Source organism: Tachysurus fulvidraco, chromosome 14 (assembly GCF_022655615.1).
Source record: "Tachysurus fulvidraco isolate hzauxx_2018 chromosome 14, HZAU_PFXX_2.0, whole genome shotgun sequence".
Taxonomy (NCBI): domain Eukaryota; kingdom Metazoa; phylum Chordata; class Actinopteri; order Siluriformes; family Bagridae; genus Tachysurus; species Tachysurus fulvidraco.
The window spans coordinates 14556881-14572624 of NC_062531.1; the positions used below are offsets into that span (position 1 = coordinate 14556881).

The 15744-nt window shown below is 38.5% G+C and overlaps 2 protein-coding genes across 4 annotated transcripts; both read right to left on the reverse strand.

Annotated features, from left to right (window-relative positions):
- Positions 1-75: 75 nt before the first annotated feature.
- LOC113656159 (arginine vasopressin) lies at positions 76-5502 on the reverse strand. Its single transcript, XM_027167236.2, has 3 exons — positions 5226-5502; positions 2363-2567; positions 76-386 (listed from the first exon to the last, which is right to left on the reverse strand). Exons 1-3 carry the CDS (start codon positions 5343-5345, stop codon positions 223-225), a joined length of 489 nt encoding a protein of 162 aa, XP_027023037.1. The 5' UTR covers positions 5346-5502; the 3' UTR covers positions 76-222.
- A 2041-nt stretch (positions 5503-7543) lies between these two features.
- ubox5 (U-box domain containing 5) lies at positions 7544-15053 on the reverse strand. Of its 3 annotated transcripts, XM_027167233.2 has the most exons (6): positions 14951-15019; positions 14110-14181; positions 13668-13789; positions 8458-9760; positions 8260-8376; positions 7544-8117 (listed from the first exon to the last, which is right to left on the reverse strand). In XM_027167233.2, exons 3-6 carry the CDS (start codon positions 13716-13718, stop codon positions 7915-7917), a joined length of 1674 nt encoding a protein of 557 aa, XP_027023034.1. In that variant the 5' UTR covers positions 13719-13789; positions 14110-14181; positions 14951-15019; the 3' UTR covers positions 7544-7914. The 3 variants fall into 3 exon arrangements, with proteins under 3 accessions (XP_027023034.1, XP_027023031.1, XP_027023033.1); XM_027167230.2 differs by lacking the exon at positions 13668-13789 and having other exon boundaries at positions 14951-15053; XM_027167232.2 differs by lacking the exons at positions 13668-13789; positions 14951-15019 and adding an exon at positions 14426-14855.
- Between the last annotated feature and the right edge of the window lie 691 nt (positions 15054-15744).

Consider the following 15744-nt stretch of genomic DNA (forward strand, 5'->3'; position numbering starts at 1 on the left):
AAGAAACAGTTTGAAATAGGATAAAGGAATGAAAAAGGAATAGAGGAGTAAACACACTTAATAGCAGGTTACAGTACAATAAATATTTATTAACTACATATTAAAATACAGTATTGAATTACTGTTTTGAACTACACCTCATCATAATAAATGGTTGCGTAATACACACTGAAATATCTCAGAGGAGGTTTTTTGTTACATTTTTTGTATGTTAGTCAATAATCAAGTGTCTCTGAACTGTTGGACTTCTCTCTGTTTCACAGTAGCCAGGCTGAGGAGATGCAAAAGCATCTCTCCTGTTGAAATACTGCTCAATACAGTGCTGCCTTCTGCATGAGGGTTATGCCTGCCATCTTCTGAACAGCCAGAATCCAGAACACAACTCTCTGAAAAATAAGGTATCAAAAATGAACACGTTGCCTAAAAACAAAGTATCAGAAAAAGAAAAGAAAAGGATACATTTGAAAGTAATTATATATAAAATTAATGTCACCATAATATATACTACATACTGGCAAAATCATGTTCCTTTTTTAACTTATATTTTACTTTTAAAATGAATATTGTTTCTAGTAGTGACTTTTTTGTATTCTGTCCAAACAGTGAGCGCCGGAGGAGATTTCAAGTCAAGTCAAGAAGCTTTTATTGTCAACTCAACCATATACGCCTGACGCAGTACAGAGTGAAATTAAATAATGTTTCTCCAGAACCACACAACAACACAGAGCTACATAAAACAACAAAGAGCTAAAAACTTAAAGTTAGTTGTCCTTGCCACATAAAGTGCATCATGTGCAACCTAGTGCAAACAGTGTGAGACAAATGTCAAATATAAAACACTACAAAACAGTACACATAAGAGCACAGACCAGTGTGCATACTGTATTTTGTACAGTACATTGTGAAAAAAATATAGTAATCTGAACAAAATGGTTCTAGCAAACATATCTACACTTACTGTACATAATCGCAGCAGTTTCATGAGCTACTGAAATGTGGTGTGCAAAACAGCAATTGAGTGAACGTGCAAGATAGCATGTGCAAAAACAGGTGTTACTGTAGACATGGATACATATTGAATGAGAGTGATTTAAGGGCAAAAATTGAGAGCAGCGAGAGAGGGTTTCACGTACCCACATAGCTGTGTGTGTGTGTAAGTGTGTATAAAGGTATTCAATAAAGTGTGTGTGTGAGACGGATCTTTTCTGCCTTCCGCTTCCTCATTCCTCATTTCCACACTTTTATTTGGTGCTGGAAGAATTTGTAGCAATTATATTTTAGTGACATGTTTTAAAATTTCTGGATGTACACCAAGAAGTACTACTTTGGGTTCTTTTTGATTTCTTAAATAACAAATACATGCTACCAATAATTTCTGAATTTTGGGCATGGCCACAGACTGCTTGTGGCTGCACCAACTTGCTGTCTCTAACACTTGTCTGAACTGGTTGACTTCTGTATTGCTGTTATTTGTCGAGTAAGTAAATACCTATATTATGTTCCATTTAAACTCCCTCCAAATATTATATCTAGTCACGAGCTTCCTCACCTGCCTCCTCCCATGTTTCAGGAGAAATAACTCAGCCGACCTTTAGAAACTGGCACCAGCATATGATGGTACAAAAAGATTAATTTAACCTATACTAGCTACTGATGAAATTTTCTGAGGCAAAACAATGTATAGTTTACCAAATGGTGACTTTTTCCACTCCCAAAAGAGGACATCTATTAGGACCACATTTTGGGACACACCCAAAAAAGCACTACCTTTATATAACAAAACAACAAGAACAAAAATTATTTCAATATTAATTAATCGATTGTAGGTGTCCTTTATCCAGGAGATGGGTCTAGTTGTGTAGCCCAGAAGTAATACCTAACATTACTTTCCTTTTTACGTGCACCTGTTATCTGTCTCTGCCAAGCAAGTGCCCCACCCCATTAACTTCTCAAAAATATGTTATGTGTTTTCTCATTATAGTTGCTAAGCAGCTGTTGTTTTGCTAGCCGGATGTATACTGTATGTCATGTCATGCCATGTTCTTGTATTGCTTCCAGATTTTGTGACTCTTTTGTGATTTTTGTTTAATTAAAACAAGCCTACTTCTGCATTTGTCTCTTATTCATGATCAGATAAAATATGTATATCTAACTGACCATGGTACTAGGAAAATTTCATACAAAGCTACAAATAGCAGCTACTGATAATTCTGTATGTAATTGGGTGTGAATGAGTGCAACAATGCACTTTTTATGTATATCAATAAAATACGTGAAGCCTCTCTGATTAAACCTTGTAATTAAATTACAAGGCACTATATTTTGAACAACTTAATTTTTTAAATTGTGTCCCATCACTCACCTGAGTTACAGCAGACACCTGGAGCAGCACAGCGTCCCCTCTTAGATCCACATGCTCGTCCTCCATTCTCACATGGAATGGGAATGTAGTCCTCCTCAGTGCAGCTCAGTGCTTCAGGAGAGCCCACAGAGCAGCCTAAACCAGCTGCACAGCAAATATTAGGACCAAAGCAGCGGCCACTGTCCCTGGGACCACAAGCCATGCACTATGAGAAGAAAAAAAATATCTTATGCCAAAAGATATATATGTATTCAAATATTTCTTCTGGAATAAAGATATGTTAATAAGAATGTACTTCAGCATACAGACAAGGAAATATATCTCGGCTACAAGATAATGTGCTAGGATTTAAAGGAAAAGTAGCCCACCTTCAATACCCGGTGCCACTCTCTTTGAAGGTGGATATCTTTGAACAATTTTACAACCAACTACCAGAAGAAAGAATTTTTCCAACAAGATGGGGCAACATGCCACACTTCATGTGACTCACTGGCATGGGTCCATGTATTGTTTACATTATTGTTTACAGAGGAGCAATCTGCAAGCAAGGGGTTATGGCCACCATGTTATCTGTGGGGAAATTTAAAGCAGAAAGTGTACGCCAACAATCCACATACCCTATGAACTCACGGAAAACATCTCGAACACTATCCGCAGCATCACTGTTAAAGAGCTGCAAACGACATCTGTTGCAACTTGTGGGTAATTGAATAAAACAATCCTCTTGTTCATTCATCTTTATGAGGCTCACCCTGTATAATAGTTTTCAACACTATTTCCTAGTAGCTACCCAAAAAATTATATAATTTCCCAGAAATGTACCTTTTGAATTATGTTTCTATAACATAATGGAACAACAATAATGTAATAATATAACAATAATGTTTTTTCCTTACATTGTAAGCTTTTAATTAACTGGGCATGTGGTAGCCTAGTAGTTAAGGTGTTGGACTACCAATTGGAAGGTTGTAAGTTTGATCCCAGGTCCACCAAGTTGCCACTGTTGGGCCCCTGAGCAAGGCCCTTCACACTCAGTTGTTTTAAAATGAGATAATGTAAGTCACTCTGGATAAGGGTGTCTGCCAAATGCTGTAAATGTAACTGCTAATTAGTTGATATTATTACTGAATATATATTTATGCAACTGCACAAAATGTTCAGTAATAATAATAACTTGCAGGATCAGCATGGATCAGTTTGCTTCCTACCTGGAAATATAGTTTGCTCATATTACTGTAGGTAACATGGAGGGGAGTGATATCTGCTTCACGCAGACTCTCCACTGGTGTCCCACAGGGTTCAGTACACACGTTCATGTTGGTTCCTTCTCTATAACATTAGAAGGATTCGGCCATTTATGTCCACACAGGCTGCTCAGGTATTTGTTCAGTCTCTGCTGCAACTGACTACTGCAACTCTCTGCTGGCAGGTCTACCTATGAACGCAATTTGTCCTCTGTAAATGATCCAAAATGCAGCTACACGACTTTTTTTCAACCTGCCTAAGTTCTCACATACCACCCCGCTGCTGCACTCACTCCACTGGCTTCCAGTAGCTGCACGCATCAGATTCACAACACTGATGCTTGCCTACAAAGCCAAAAATGGACCAGCTCAATTCTACCTGAAAGCTCTCATCACTCCTCGCACTGCACCTCGCACCCTCAGAGCTACCAGCACTGCTCGACTGGTCCCACTATCTCTCAGGGTAAGAGGTAGGTATATTACAAGACTCTTTTCTGTTCTGGCACCAAAGTGGTGGAATTAACTTCACCTTGGGATCCGTACAGCTGAGTCACTGGCTATCTTCAAATGTGTTGAAGACCTACTTCTTCATGACAAGGTTTAAGTCTTAAAGCACTAAGTGTGTACACCATTCAGTAACATGCCCTACAGTTAGACAGTACCCCATGTGGAGAGTCTTCAGCCTGCTAAGTGTGAGAGAGTGTATGAACAAATGAACAACAAAGAATAAAGCAAACAAGAAATCAGACAGGCAACCCCTACTGTTGGGTCATCATCATTTGACATTACATTGTATATGAATGTAGTAATATTTTTGAATAACATACATATATATCAGAATTTCCCCTATGACATCTGATCTGATCTGATGATCAGATAACTGCCATCCAATCCAAATAGTACCATAAGGCATGTATTGGGAACATCAAGGCATGCAGCAATATCAAGAGATAGGTCAGAAAAGTGGGTAATTAACTGAAATTCAACCACAAGTTCACCCCAGATTTATACAGCTTGCATTGTATGCAAGGCAATCTTGTCAGCAAGGCTTGTAATCATCCCTATCTTTTTTGAAGTACTTGAGAGGCAGTTTTTTGAGATACCTCTTTGTCCTACATGACTTCCTTACATGACTAAAAGACAGTGAGCATATTTTTAAACTTCCAATAAGACATGCTGAAATACCTGCCACATAAATCATAAGTCTAGATGGGAACTTTGGGACTAGGCAGTATGTGGGTTCCCTGTGTACACTCTACATTAGGATAACTGGCTAAAATCTTTCCATCCTTTCCTTTTGGAACAAAAGCTAAAGGGACAAAGCTGCCAAACCAGTCCATCTAGTGAGAGCCAACATATATATACAGATATTGTCTCTTTCTTGCTCTGTTGTTTGCACCCCTGGTTGGGCAGTGTTTAGAAAGTGCAAAACTAACATGCAAGCATACAATCTATTACGCTATTCTTGACTTCCGACAAGTACAGTCAGGCTTACTGAGATTGAAAAAAACGGTTAATTAACGGTTAATTAACGTTTTTTTGCAGGATTTGCCTTTGGGTGGCAGAGTATACATGGCAGGGTTATTGAGTGTGTGTAGTGCATGTTCAATGCTGCTTGCCTGTCTGGTAGCTGGCTCAGCGGAGGCCCGCTTTCCTCCTCGCGGGCAGTTCTGGATGTAGCATGCGCAGGTGAGCGACAGCAGGCACAGCACGCGTAAAGCTAGTGAAGAGCCACACATGTCCTCCTGATGACTGTATGTGCTAGAATCACACCAAATGTGTTAAGGACCAACTCTCTTATATTGTGCATCTATTCTCTACGCTGATGAGAACCACACGTCAGAACACAAAATGTATTCCCACCCACGTTCTCTATAAATGCTATTTATTACTCAGCAGGTTGTATTTTGTCGGGTGTATTATGAAATCATAGATTTAAATAATCTTACCGCTTGCGAGAGCACAAACCAATATATATGTTGCCTAGATTGTTGTCACATAAGGTCAGAGTTGGGTCATTTCTGGTATGTGGAGCAATTTGACATTCAAATAAACAGAAAATCACACCAAAAATCAAGCATTTTAATGCTTCATCAAAAGAACAACATGCTCAGGAAGCCTATTCAAAAGATTTTCCTGTTTAGGCATGACTATACGACTGGCCATTTAATAAAAACATGTCATGTTCTCAATAACTATTCATATACAAGTATGTAACTATTGTATATATACAGAGAGGTTCTAAATTACAAACAGAATATAAAGGGAATAAAGACAAATGTTAAACTCAAACAAACATGAGAGTGGAGCAGTTAACATTAGGGGAAACATTGTGAAAGCCAGGGGAAGGTGGGTGGTAGTGGAGCAAAGGTCAAACTTTCAAATCTGACAAATTTTATTCAAATGTACATCATATGATTAGGAACAAAACAGAAATGTTCTGCACATAAAACAGAATATAAAAACAATTTGGGATAATATTTTTAAATAATTCATTGACATGCAGGAGGATATCCAAAGCAAAACATATTTGTAACTCTGCCTATATTCTTATTTTGCATTTAACATAATGATATACTTATCCATATATCAGATTTTACTATCTTATGTGACACAAATATTGATTATTATAGACATTGTCTAACCTACACTACTAATTCTATTTTTGAAAAGTACAAAGAAATCAGTTCATACACAGGTTATGTAGGAATTTTTAGGACTCCTCACATGCTAAGAGTAAGATCTACCTGCTCTCTGTCCCTGAGACCCAGGCCATGATGAGTACATTGAGAAGGCACTGAAGGCTTGATTCATCAGACTGTCCACTTAGCCTGCTGCAGCTGGTTTAATCTTTGTAGAAAAGAAGTACTCCCTTTTGAGTATTGCATCTCTTCCTTCTTTCACATCTCTGCTCAAAGCTGGCCCGTTAGTCTCCAAGTGAGTGCCCTTCTAATGAGACACCCCACTTGGACATTGAAGGGTCTCCAGCATATCTAATGAGGGAGGATTTAGACTCCAGTAGGAGAGGGCACTTGCAGTACTTGGTTTACAGGGAGTGCTATGGACCTGAGGAGAGGTAATGGATCAATGCCAGGGACATATTTGAGACATCAGTCTCGGAGAAAACCCTGACCACCCTGCCCCCATCCCAAAGGCTGCACTGGTGGAATTCTATTACAATTCCACCTGTACTTCCCCCTCCGCACCACCAGGCAGAGTTCTCACCAGAGTTCCAACACTGCTGGGTCACAGTGTCACTTCCTGTGCTTGTAGACATTTAAACCATGCTCACACCAGCTTACGTCACAAAGTATTGTCAATTTTACTGCTGTACTGAGCTATTTGCTATAACTGTGCTTGTTTTTTTTGCCCACGTTTGCGATTCTGGATTTGTGCTCTCGGTTCTCAGTTTGACTCTGTGGATATTTGGATCATTGCCTGTCTTCCAGGTTTGCCTGGAATTCTCAATATCAGATGTTGACAAGATCAAAATGTCCCTTAAAGCTTATGACAAGAAAAAACAAAAATGATTAATTCTGGGAAGTTGCCTGGCTGCTTAAAGCAACTGAAGTAGAAATTCACTCTATTTTGCAATATTAGAATACATTCCTTTCCAAAATAACCAATATCCATATTGGGGAAAAAGGTGATTTATCACCTCATGTGATTTATTTGTTTTAATTTGATTTAATTTCTTGTCTTTTGTTTTAGATCATTAGCCGCTACACATATAATAAAACTACACCTATCATTAAGCATATCTTTGGCTCAAAGATCATACTTATCTTTGGGTAAAAATACTGTACTACAATGACTAGAGAAGGAATTTTGATAAATTTCATGTTCCAACTAGATGATGTCTCAAAGCAGACAGCCAAGTCCACAAAGAAATTGCACTAACAAGAGAGAATGTAATTAATTTATGCAGACACTAATGTATTCACTATGGAATTTATTTAATTTATTTTTTTGTATTTACTATGGAAATTAATTCACTATGCTCAAAGTAATAGCAGTTTGTATAGAGATTATTGCAGATAGCATAAGTTCGGTGTGTATATTCTGTTTATGTTTGTGGTATAATGGACTGCAACATTCATTAGTAAGCCTTGGTTCTTAAACCAACACACTGCATCATGTGTGCTTTGTTTTTCCTGTTATACTGATTAATGCCATACATCACACATACTAAAAGAATGGTTACCTTCACATTTATACATGATCAACAATCATTAAAAAAGTTATTTGATTTTCCAATATCTGACAGACATAATACAACAGAATTTCATAATCAGCAATGAATGATGATTAATGGTGCACCCTCATGATGGTGCTGGGTGAGACAGGCGCTTGACACGTAGGGCATGTAATTGTCAGTCTCTGTGTCCTCAAAGTGTGTTCATGCTCAAGACATTGCCGGCACAGCAGGTGCCCACAGGGAAGAGAGTACGTTGCAGGGCTTGGAGAGTAAATAGTCAAAGAACAGGCACATGACCCACATCTGCCCTGACCTGAAGAGAAAAAAAAGGGTAGAAACACAACTCATTAACCCAAATTAATTTTCTAAATGCAATGCATCTCACACAAAGAACTTTATAATTCTCAAAAACTGGAACATTAATTTCCCTGTGATCCTATCACATCATGCCCTACCTCCTGTGGTTTCTGGCTCCAGGTTGCTTTGTGAGGTATATGTTGGTAAACCATACAGAGCAGAACTTAATGCCTGGTCTAAGCTCTGAGACAGACGCTCCTCATGAGAGTTTGTTTCTGAAAAAATATTTGAGATGAAGAAGATAGCATACAGTATATTATAGTTTCAATGAGGAATTATAATTGTGTGTTTCTAACCTGTGGGGAGGTCAATTCCTGCATCTGTTCTTGGCATTTTGGTCATGGGGGATGAAAAAGTGGCTATCAAATGTTCACTAGTTGAAGAAAAGCTCGACTGAGCTTTCTTTGACTGTCCTATGTTCTCCTTTCTAATATTGGTTCCAGAAGTGGACTTTAATATAAGCTCTTGCCTATCTGCAAAAGTTCTTGACAAACTCTTAGTTAGTCTACTATGATTTTTTTCTTCATTGATTGAGTGTTTTTGTAGCATCTGTGCAGGTGGTGAGGTGCGCTCAGTACACACCGAATAATGCTGCTGGGTCTGCGCATCAGCTTGTGAGCCCTGAACAGCCAGATCAGGTTGAGATGCTGATGCACAAATGAGCCTGGATGGTCGAGGATTGTTTAGTAGACTGTTCTTGCTTCTGATTCCTGTGTGGCCAGTCTGTAGCAGCAGGCTGTCAATGCGATTCTTAAGGAGAGGGTTAGGAAGTGGTTTTGAGTCTTTCGTAAAAGGAACACCAGTAAAGGGGTCATTAGGCATCCGTCCCCAAATAGCTTCCTGTTTTTCGTACTCTTCCAAAGTGCTATTGTCTATAACTATTCCACTCGGCAAGATCATAGGCAGAACCATAAGCTCCTGAGTCAGCGGGTCCAGAAATTCATCAGGCAAATTTGTTTCAGAGGAAGCATTGTCTGACATATGAGATTTTGCTGAGGTAGAAACAGGTAAATTAATTGAAAAATTAGAATGCTTTGGTTGCAAGCTGTCGTAATGGGCCTTCTGAAATTGTTCAATTTCTGAAATAGAACAACAGCGAGAAGGAACACCCCATACTGCCAAAGACTTGATTCCTATCACTGAAGAAGCCCCAACATAGGGGACAGAGATACGAAGTTTAGCCACTGAGCTAAGGGACTGAGATCCCCGGCTCCAGAGCTCCTGCTCCCTTGCATGGGATGGAGGGTCAGGTGGGCACTCAAGGAAGGGAGCTCGGAGTCTAAAATTTGGATTTTTAAAACACGAGAGCACTTCGTCTCTCAGCTCACAACGTCCCACAAGCTTAAATTGTCCTCCATCATGATCATTTTCTTGGGTATTAGCAGGTTTTACCTCAGAGCAGGTAAGAACCTCAAGCTTCCTAGAGGCATTACCACTGGGCAAAAGTTCAACATCCACACGGTATAAATCGACCTTCACTTGGAAGTGCAGGGTCACATGTAGTGGAGGACGGAGGAAGTACTCCAGCCTGCAACCTAGTCGCAAAGCTGCTGGGTCCCTAGACAGAAGATTGGAAACATCGTAGCCATCTGCACAGAGCTGTAAAGAGAGAAGAAACACCAAACAGCAGTATGTTGTATGTCTACTAAAAACATGATGCAGTCAAAAAATACATTGCATCACACACTCCCCACCTATTTCCTACTCCAAAGCATAAAAATTAAATGAACAATTAAATAAAACCTTTTTGACACTGATCAAGTACTGAGCACATTGCTGGGCTCAACAATGAAAATGCATGTCCAAAGCAAATAAACCATAATGTTTAAAGAAACTCACAATACTGAGGCTGCACTGAAAAACAATATAGTCTCTAATACTTATTACACTATATACAGTGCATATAAAAGTCTATACACTCCTGTTAAAATGTGATGTAAAAAAGATAAAACAAGATAAATCTTGCCACAACTTTTTCCACCTTTATTGTGAAACTGCATGTTATATATTAAAGCAAAAACGATAAGAACCATTTTATAGGAAAAAAGAAAAGTGTGAAATAATCTGGTTGCATAAGTGTGCACACCCCTAAAGTGATACTTAGCTGAAGCACCTATAGACTTTAACACAGCATTCAATCATTTTTGAGTAAACGTTCGTAAGCGGCTTCTTGAATGGACTGAACCCAGAATTATCTGACAAAGTGAAAAAACTCGTTCATCACATGTGAAACAAGGAAACTGAGCCTCATTGAACAGCAAGCTGCTTATGCAGGGAAACTGCTCACGCAATGCAGACTGCAAAAGATGAAAAACAGAAGCACAAGCTCACAATGCTCACAACTTACAATGATGCAAACAGTGGCCCAAGGGGCAAAATCCCGATCACATTGAGGAAGAGGACAACCTCGAGGAAGAGGCAGAAGGGAAAGAGGCAGTAGAGAATGAGAGAGTGAATGTTTTATTTGTCTAGCTGAAGATCACTAGGCAAAAGTTTGCGCTATGAGGAACGTTGAGGGAGATTACTGATCATCAGCACCTCAGGTCGAGAAGGGCAGTCCTGAACGGAAGCGTGTGCCAAGACTTGCTTTGCAATGAAGAAATGCATCATCTAGCGCCTGATTCTGACTTAAATGCTAAAGTTTTGAATGCAATTGACTTCCAAGAGAAGAAATATTTGTGCCCATGAGGCAAATATGCAAAGTAAAATTTAGATGTCTTCAAGCACATGCCAGAGCACATATTAAATTTAAAAGGAAGAGATATTGTGTTTTTATTATACTCTGGTGCAGGAAACTCTGTGGTAAAAATGGATGAATTTGAACAAATGCCAAAAATGAGGTTTCACTAGGTGTGTTTGGGATTATTGTAAGAAAAAAACCCTGACAGTGCCCTTAAAGTAGGAAGAAAGGAAGGGAGAATATTCAAAGACTATTTACGTTTTGCTCTCTGAATGTTGTCCGATTAAACTGATAGGTAGAGATTTAATTCGCAAATTGTGAATAAACCTAATTAGCTTTCTAAATGGTATGAATGTGTCAATTCAAGTCAAGTCAAGAAGCTTTTATTGTCATTTCAACCATATATAGCAGTACACAGTGAAATGAGACCATGGTGCTACATAAAACAAAGACAGAGCTAAGGACTTAAGTACATTAGTCCTATCCACATGAAGTGCATCTGTGCAAACAGTGTAGGATGTGTGTATAATTAACCAGTTGAATTTCAGTTCATTAAGTGTGATCCCAGTGTGATCTGTATGCGTATGAGTGGAAGCTCCGCACCTCTGCAGTGACTTCAGTAAGTCAAGCATTCATAGATAAGGCCAGCACTTTTACAAACCCTACACAAACACATGGACACACATGACCTGTATTGCACAGTTCAAATACATACTGTATGGGACCACATGCACATTTTGAACAAGAGTGGTTGCAAAATGTAAAGAAGCAGATGTTCCTGTTGAAAGAATTGCATTGGAATAACCACAGATGTACTGTAGATGTGAGTGTTTTTAGAATACATAAAAGGCCAGAGAAGACACACCCATTCACTGCTGAGAACTACTTAAATGTGTGGAAAACTGGTGATTAGAAACCCCGTTCAGATCCCATGGTTCTTTTTTAAATTAAAAGAAAAGCCTATTGTACGTCACTGAGCTGGAACACCTTGGCTGACAGAATAGATGAGATAATGCCACAGGCAAACACTGATGTGCTGAAAGAAATGTGACGGATGCTACACATTTCTATGGATGGTCATAATCATAATTCCTAAGGAACTCTGGGCAACAGAAAACATGATGTGGGTGTAATTAAGAATTGTGCACCACCAAGTAACCACTAAATTTGATTACAGACCTTGTAAGATGCAAAACATGTTTGTGTTTTATATTATATGGAATTTTTTGTTTATAGATTTATATGAAAATTGCAATTTGTAACAACAGGTGAAATTCTTAGGACATCTGATATCAGCGGTCATAAAAGAAAAAGGTAAAATCATAGAAGAAAACATTTCAAAGCCTAAAACAAAGGAACAACTAATGTAATTTTTAGGCAGGTGTTCTTATTACAGAACCTTAATAACTAATTATTACCACATTGCACTTAGTTAAACATCTGAGGCAGAAAAGGCAGATGGAAAACAGTAACCTATTTTTCAGCTAAACTGGGTCCAGTGGCCTATGTATTTAAGAGCTGTAGCAGCAGCTGAAAAAGCAGTCAATGCTTTTTGCGAAATTACCATTAAGTTCCACATGCAGTACTATTTCTTCTTCTTGAACAGAAAACAACACATATGTCAGCAAGCAGCACGATGGTTGAGAGACAATGTATTACTTGAAATGCCAAATGTGCTAATGAATGCAATTTGAGAATCCAGACCTTGAAATGTTTGTAAATGGATCAGCCTTCAGAAACCAGGAAACAGGTCGTTGCTGCACGAGATACAAGATAGCTTTCTGAACAAGAAGAAAAGATCATATCTCTAAAGCATGCCATTTAGCACAAGGCAAACCTGTTAACATTCATACTGATAGCAAAAATATTTTCAGGGTAGTACATGATTTTGTTTCCTTACTTCTTAAGGAAATAAATCACGTACAATGGCCTGATTTCTGAGCTCCTGGACGTAATCCTACTACCAAAATCTCTTGCTACATGTGAATAAGAAGCACATACAGTACGCAGAAAATGACTCCATTTAACAAGGTATTCCCAAAGCGGATGCAGCAGCAAGGAAGCTGTACGAAATGTATAAAGAAACTTGTATAATAACGTATTTTGAAAATATGAACTCCCACAGCTGACACACATGCATGTCACACAGCAGAACAAAGAGCAGCATGGAGAAAAGCAGGATGTGTGGTCGGAAATGGGGCTTGGTAAGGACCCAATGACAAACCCGGTTTGTGAACAAAATAGTTTTTTTTAACTATACTAAGTTGACACATGAGTAAGATCAGGTGTCAAAAGGAGGGATGTACTACAGAATCTCCAGATATTGGTACACCAAGGACTTCACTAATTAACTAATTTTGTGAAAGATACATAGTGTGTATATAGCAACCTTTTCAACTACAGATGATTTAAAAGAATTGACACCCAGTGAAGGGAAAAAATACTGCCTAGTAATGGACACAGGACACACACCCAGAATAACCACCAGCCAATGTGAAGATGAAATGCTGTGTTATTGTGCAACCTTGTCCTCTGTTCTGTCACAAAGACATTAAGGATGTGCTGCCCAAGGTGACGTAAACATATATGCACAATTTCAAGCCAGGCGATAGTAGTAGTGAAGGATTTCAGGCAGAAATCCTGGAAAGCCAGGACATTCCAGGTACTACTGACCACTCTGACTGCGGTGAATTTTGCAGAGAGAGCAACACGGATTCACATTAGCCACTGTAAGTGAGTCCAGGAGCCTGGAGAAAAGCCAGCAGATAACAGATGCTAGGAAGAGCAAGAAAACACGTCACGGGTACACGGTGACGTGGTAGTAACCTCTTTTGTTGGTTTCAACTGATGTTTTCCCTTCTTCAGTTTCTGAATCATGCTTATAAAATCTCAATGTAACGCATGATCAGGGCCCATCCTCTCTCATGCTACATGAGGAGCGTTGGTTCCTGTTGCACAGAATCACAAATAAATTGTGAAACTTTTAACTCTTGCCCATGCTTATCAGTGTGCTATTTTCTCAAAACCTCCACAGCACATTTCACCAACAAACAAGAAAATGGCATCACTGGTGAAAAACTGGTGTTAAATAACTTGAGCCTCCTTCCATAAATATTACATAAATATCTTACACCACAAAAAGTAAAAAAAAGTATTTTATGACTAGTTAAAAGGATTACTAAAAGGTTCAAGGGCAAAAAAAAACAACAAAAAACAGTATACATTTGAGTATTAATGCTGTATGTAAGTGTGAGGAGCTACAACCTACCTTATTGCATTGAGCAGTGGTTTTAAAGTGCGGCAGGCAGAAGTTGATCACCATTCTTACCCCAGCCAGGAGCTAAAATATCCAAGAAATTGTAACATGGGAGTTAGGTAAAACTTAAAATAATCATTTCGACCAGCGCTGCGTATAGCACAAAACAACTGAGCAATTCCTTCCTCAACCCATGGCCTTACATTATTATACACACATTTCTAGATTTATAGCAACAACAGCAATTAATCATACAAACTTCATGAAATGGATTTAATTTTTATTAAGAAATTTAATTATTTTGAAAAACAAAGTTGTGTCTCATTACATCATATCGAAAATGTGGCTCAGGTGAGATATGAAACAAAGCTGAAGATGCTAGGACTCTATATAGTTTATAGACTCGCTTGTTAGCTTATTTTACTGTCATCAGTAACTGATCTTTACAAAGTGTGTTAAATATTAACATCTAGGTTGTTTAGAGTATTTTACTGACTACAAATTAAGACATTTAATCAGGTTTAAGACAAGCAGCCAGTTGAACCATCACACATGATCATGATCAGAATCAGAATCAGGTTTATTGGCCAATTGTGTTGACACACAGAAGGAATCTGGTTCCAGCTGTTTGTGACTCTCAAAAGTACAGACATAAATAACACTGTACTGTACATTGGGCTAGACAGGACAAGACAGACAAAACAAAACAGACAGGACAAAAACAAAAAACAAAGACAGGAAAAAACAAAAAAACAAAACAGACAGGTTCACTACACAGGTTATTATTTAGAAATGTTATAAAATCGATAAAGCTTTGTTAAGCTTTTGTAATTTAAAAAACTAAATCACAAACCCTCTGCTTCCTCCTTATGTTCGTCGCGAGTTTTCTGGCGACTGTAAGCCACAAAATAGTGCATTACTGCCATCTATTGGAATGGAGTGTAGAGCTGGAAGATTTCTGTATTGGAATTTAAATATAAAAAATATATATATATAATATAAATATATAAAATATATTTAAATATAAAATCTGTTTTATGACATATATTGACATATGAACAAATAAAATTTTCAATGTGAATGAAGAAAATGGTTGGAGCTTAAAGCTTTTTTTTTTTAAGTTTGCACGTTTGCCTCACACCTCCAGGGTTGGGGGTACGATTCCCGCCTCCGCCTTGTGTGTGTGGAGTTTGCATGCTCTCCCCGGTTTCCTCCCCCGGTCCAAAGACATGGAAGTTTGATTGACATCTCTGGACAATTATCCGTAGTGTGTGAGTGAATGAGTGTGTGTGTGTGTGCGCCCTGTGATGGGTTTTCACTCCGTCCAGGGTGTATCCTGCCTTGATGCCCGATGACACCTGAGATAGGCACAGGCTCCCCGTGACCCGAGAAGTTCAGATAAGTGGTTGAAAATGAATGAATGAATGTTGCTATTACTTGTAATGTCTTGATTAAATATATTGGAGTTTAGATTGCACACTTCCCAGAACTCTGACATGATGTTGTTCTCTCCAGGTTTTGATAACAACCATCCATTACATTATGGCTCACGCTGCTCACTTTGATTTGGGCCTGTCCTGTATGCCCAAGCCTAATTCTTCATATTCTCACTTCCTTTATCCTGAATCCTCGATAAGGTATTAAGAA

Coding starts and splice junctions, on each gene's coding strand:
- LOC113656159 (XM_027167236.2), bottom strand. CDS start 5,345: ATGTGTGGCTCTTCACTAGCTTTACGCGTGCTGTGCCTGCTGTCGCTC. Junction 2,568..5,225: donor CTGAGCCAGCTACCAGACAG/GCAAGCAGCATT, acceptor TTCTTCTCATAG/TGCATGGCTTGTGGTCCCAG. Junction 387..2,362: donor AGGTGTCTGCTGTAACTCAG/GTGAGTGATGGG, acceptor CTTATTTTTCAG/AGAGTTGTGTTCTGGATTCT.
- ubox5 (XM_027167230.2), bottom strand. CDS start 14,163: ATGGTGATCAACTTCTGCCTGCCGCACTTTAAAACCACTGCTCAATGC. Junction 9,761..14,109: donor CCACTGCTCAATGCAATAAG/GTAGGTTGTAGC, acceptor CTCTCTTTACAG/CTCTGTGCAGATGGCTACGA. Junction 8,118..8,259: donor GGAGCCAGAAACCACAGGAG/GTAGGGCATGAT, acceptor TTTTCTCTTCAG/GTCAGGGCAGATGTGGGTCA.